The sequence below is a fragment of the Parus major genome, chromosome 20 (assembly GCF_001522545.3).
Source record: "Parus major isolate Abel chromosome 20, Parus_major1.1, whole genome shotgun sequence".
In the NCBI taxonomy this organism is placed as follows: Eukaryota; Metazoa; Chordata; class Aves; order Passeriformes; family Paridae; genus Parus; species Parus major.
Genome location: NC_031788.1, coordinates 7,289,020 through 7,293,449, shown reverse-complemented (window position 1 = coordinate 7,293,449; position 4,430 = coordinate 7,289,020). Strand labels below are relative to the sequence as shown.

The 4,430-nt window shown below is 61.3% G+C and overlaps 1 protein-coding gene across 1 annotated transcript in view; it reads right to left on the bottom strand.

The window, feature by feature from the left end:
- PDRG1 (p53 and DNA damage regulated 1) overlaps window positions 1–404 on the bottom strand; it is a 1,836-nt gene extending 1,432 nt beyond the window's left edge. The window contains exons 1-2 of the mRNA XM_015647700.3: window positions 237–404; window positions 64–139 (exon numbers count right to left, since the gene is read on the bottom strand). Of these exons, the coding sequence (XP_015503186.1) occupies window positions 64–139; window positions 237–320 (160 nt within the window). The 5' untranslated portion in view covers window positions 321–404. The remainder of the gene's footprint in view (window positions 1–63; window positions 140–236) is intronic.
- Window positions 405–4,430: the final 4,026 nt, after the last annotated feature.

Sequence of the window (4,430 nt, the reverse complement as noted above, 5' to 3'; positions counted from 1 at the left end):
AGCGGAGCCGCTCCCCGACCCGCGGCCACGGGCTCCCGGTGGGCGCAGCCAGCCCGGCCTCACCATCGGGCTCCGGGTCCTTATGCAGCGCCCGCAGGGCCTCGCGGTTGCGGTTCCGCTTCACGTCAAGGTCCACGATCTACAACGGGAGCGAGAGAGGCAGGAGCGGCCGGGGCTCGGGGCTACCGGCGGCGGGAAGAGCGGGGCGGGGGAGGCCCGGCGGAGCTGGGTCGTACCTGCTGCCGTGCCGCCAGCACGTCCTCAGCCAGCTCCTCCACCTCGGCCAGGTAGCGCAGCACGAAGGCCGGGTCCCGGGCCATGGCGGGGCCGAGCGGGGTCGGGACCGGAGCCTCCACCGGGGCCGGTCTGGGTCCGCCGCCGTTCGGCTCCGGGCCGCAGCCGCAGCCGCGCGGGCGGGTTCCGCGGCGGGAGGGCCCGGGGCCAGCGCGCCCTCTCGCGGCCACCGCCGGGAGCGCTGCCCGGTTTGGGACCGACCGGGGCTGCGAACACGCGTGGGTCGCGACAGGGACCGCGAGTGGCCGTGGGCCGGGAGGGAGGTGCCCGGCGCCAGCCAGGGATCTCGTCCGTAGTGTGGACTAGCGGTGCCGGGGTTGGCTCCGGGCTGCCTCTGTGCCCACGGAACTCGCCGCCCGGCAAAAGGATGGACGGGTCATGGTGGCCATGTGGCGCTGAGCCCCAGAGTGCGGGTCCTGGCCCCGCAGCCGGTCCCAAACCCACCCGGAGGGACGGGGGGCTGAGAACCCTGCCTTCCGTGGTCCTCTTGTGTGTGAATTATTTATAACTTTTCACAGCCCCCTGGCCCCCTGCACCACCGTCTGTCTCCTCTTCCTCGCTGCTTCCCAGCACGGTACCGCTGTTGGCAGCTGGGTCCTTGGAGCATCAGGTGGCCTCTCTGTCATCCCAGAACGCAATAAAGGGCACTCAAAGCGCGGGGCGATGAGCTCGGGTTTCCTTTCGTACAGCTGGTGGCTCATCTGTAGCTCAGTGTCCAGGACCTGCCATCCCCAGGGACTGGAGCCAATTGTGGTCCCAGCATCTTGACTCACCCTCAGGCAGCCCCGGTTCCCCCCAGTCTGTGTCAGGCAGGGGCTGGTCCCGGGAATGCTGTGGCAGGGCACCATGTCCATCTGCTGCCCTGAATGACCCTGCCTGCAAAAAGGGAAACATGTTGTCCCTCAAAATGCTTTTTACCCCTTTCTTTCTGCCCCGCCCAGTCATGAGCAAGAGGAGCTGGAAAAATGGGGTGTGGGAGATGCAGGGAGACCCAGCACTGATGATGAGGACTGGCAGATCCTCACCGTGTGCACTCCGCAATGGGAAAGGGGCCCCAGGAGCCCACCCAGGACTGGTGGGTAACAGGGGACACGAGTTCTCATGTCCTGTGTCTCTACTCTGGACAGAGCCCTGAAACAGCATCTCAGGTTTCTGAATGCAGCTCTGTCCCCAGCTGTCCATCTCTGCCACTCTGGCTGTGCTGCTTACATGGTGATGGTGGGGGGAACTCTATCTGCTTTAGATCAGGGCTTTGAAAGGAGGGAGCCCAAATAACCTGCCTGAAGCAGCAAACAGGGGCTGGGGAGAGGAGCAGCCCCAGCACTTGGGGGCCCTGGCACATGCACTTCATGAAACTCATTTGACAAAGAGCTCCCCAAAGGTGGTGACCCCAGTGCTGTGGCCCCTCTGGGCTACCAGAGATGAGGACCACAGGGGCCAGGGATGGAGGGAGCGAGGCAGCGGCTGGCTGGTGGTCACCACACTTCTGTGGGCAAATAATCCCTTAAGAGAGATTACCCAGATCGGAAGATTACTGGCCCTAATCCCATAAGGTCATTTGTTTCAGTTAACTGAGATCTCCCTCTGTGGCAGCATGGAATGAAGTATGCCAGCTTCAGGGGAGCAGTGGGAGTGAGTGCTGGGGCACACACAGGTACTCCAGGCTGGGAATGATCCACACTCAGGTTAGATTCCTTCCTGACATCAACCAGAAAATGTACTGGGATTGAGGCTGGATGCCAATGCTGTGAAATGCTCATTTGTCAGTGGGAACGGCTGGCTGGAGATCTGAAAAAGCAGGAAGGAGGGAGGGCTTCCAGAGTCTGGGCAGGAGGAATGGGGATGGGGATGGGGATGGGGATGGGGATGGGGATGGGGATGGGGATGGGATGAGATGTGGCATGGGAACAGGGATGGGAGCAGGCTGACTGTGTCCTGGCAGCAGTGGAAGGAAGCAGTGACTCTGGGGTTCCAATGACAGTGCAATGAAGGCAGGATTTTGCCAGGAATGTTGGGCTGTATGGAAGGTTGCTCCCCCTGGGAGGGTGGGGCCCATATCAGCACAGGCGTGGGGGAAGCTGCAGCTGAGGGATCACAAAGCCATGGGCATCTGGAACACATTCTCAGGGCAGTGAGAAGTGGCTGGTGCTGCACTCTGTGGCCTCTCCCCAGCCAAGCTCTGAGCCAGCCACAAATCATCATGGATTTCTCCTCCTGGAGCCAGTGCCAGGGGCAGACATTCTGCTTGGAAGCTGGACTCAGACTGGAACCAGAGGTCCATTTGGACCAGTTCCCTTGGGAACTGGGCAGTCAGAGGGAGCGGCCATCCGCCCGCTGCCGGGAGCTGCTTTGCTTTGCTGTGTGTTTTGTGGAAAGAGCAGGTTTGGTTTCATCATGTTCCTTTTTCTTCCTTGCAGCCCTTTTCTGTATGCAGCCAGAAACCCTCCCTGCCTGCTGGCAGCTGCACAGGAAGCTTTGGGGATGTTTATAAGGTTTTTTTCTCTCTTCTCCTTTCATGTGGCTGCTGGGGCCTGTTGTTAAGATAAATCAGACTTCAAACCACGGTCTCCATGTTCCCAGGCTGTGGATCTTTAACTGCTGCTTCAGAGGGGGTGTTTCAGGGTCAGGGGAGAAAGGTGAATCTGTCTCTCCTGGATTTCCCAGTCCCCTCTCCCTGGCACTGTGCCCACCGTCATGGCAACGTAGTCCCTGCTCCATCACCCAGCCAAGACAGAGTCCCCAGGGACCAAGCCCAAAGAGGTCTGGAGTGGCCAGGTGTTGACAGGGGCTCTGGCCAGTGGACTCCATTCTTGGAAGGGGCCCTGCCCTGCCTGGCTGTTGATGAAAGGCTGCTTTCTTCAGGCTTTGGGCTGCTGGGAGCATCCCCACCCCCAGGCAAGCATTTGTGGAGGGGATCTGTCAGGAGCATCTCAAGGTGAGGTGTTTCATTATCGATGCTAATAGATGCAGCACGGGGAGAGCCTCGCCGAGGGCCCGGCCACTCCCTTGTGCTGAGTAACCTCTGCATCCCCTGAACTGCGTCCCAGGAATCCAGGCTTACCCCACCCCGGTTTGTGCTGATCCCTCTGGCTACTCTGCAAGGCAGAATTTGGAAGTTAGCTGTGTTTCCCGGGGTCAAACACGCTCCCCCTCTCTGTGTGCCAGAGCGTGCTGACCATGGGCCAGGCTCCAGGCAGGCTGAGCTCTGCACGCAGATGCACCAGGCTGAGCCTCGGGGGCTGAGCCGCAGAGCCAGAGCCCGGCCCCATGGGCTGGGGGCTGGGGCTGCGTCCAGGAGACAGCTGCCTGTATGCAGTCACCCTCCCTGGAGACCCGCCACAAAGGAGAGAAAGCCTTTCCTCGCAGCCCTTTCCCTCCCAGCAGTGCCGGGGATGCCGGCACAGTGCTGCTCCTCGTTTGAGCACATCCCGGGGGTACAGCCCCTCGCTCTGCCAGACGCGTCGTGTCCGAACACCCACGGCAACAAGCGGAGGAGAGGTGGTGGGGCAGAGCCGAGGAACAGGGCAGCTCCTGTGCACCCAGACTTCCGCGGCCTTGGTACTTCACTTTCAGGGACATTCCCAAGGCTGGGGAGTAACATATGTAACTCTTGCACGAGTTTCATTTCAGTAGTAACAAAAGCCTGCTACTGAACCCCATCTTTGGTCTTTTCAAAGAGAATACACCTTCTTTGAGCAGTCTGGTCTAGTGGAAGATGTCCCAGCCCATGGCAGGGGGTTGGCACAAAATGATCTTTGAGATCCCTCCTAACCCAAACCATTTTATGATTCTATGACTCCCTCCAAAGGAGGGCTGGTCCAACCCAGCCAGTCCCTGCTGGGACCCTCTCTGGCTACGTCAGGCAGGATTTTGGTGGTCTGTGGTCCTGTCTCAGCCCAAGGGGAGAAGAGGCACCCACAGCTCCACGCACCCGGACCTGGGCCCAAGTCTGGACCCACGGGCACGGTCTTGCCTGGGCTGAGCCTCGGGGCTGGGGCGCTGCGGGGCTACCCAGGAGCTTCCCGGGAAGCTCCGGTACTCGTTGGGCTGGGAAGGAGTGGTCGGGCAGCGCGGACAAGGCGGTTCCGCCGGGACGGGGTGGGGAGCACGGCGCGGTGCTCGGCGGGTCCGGGCGG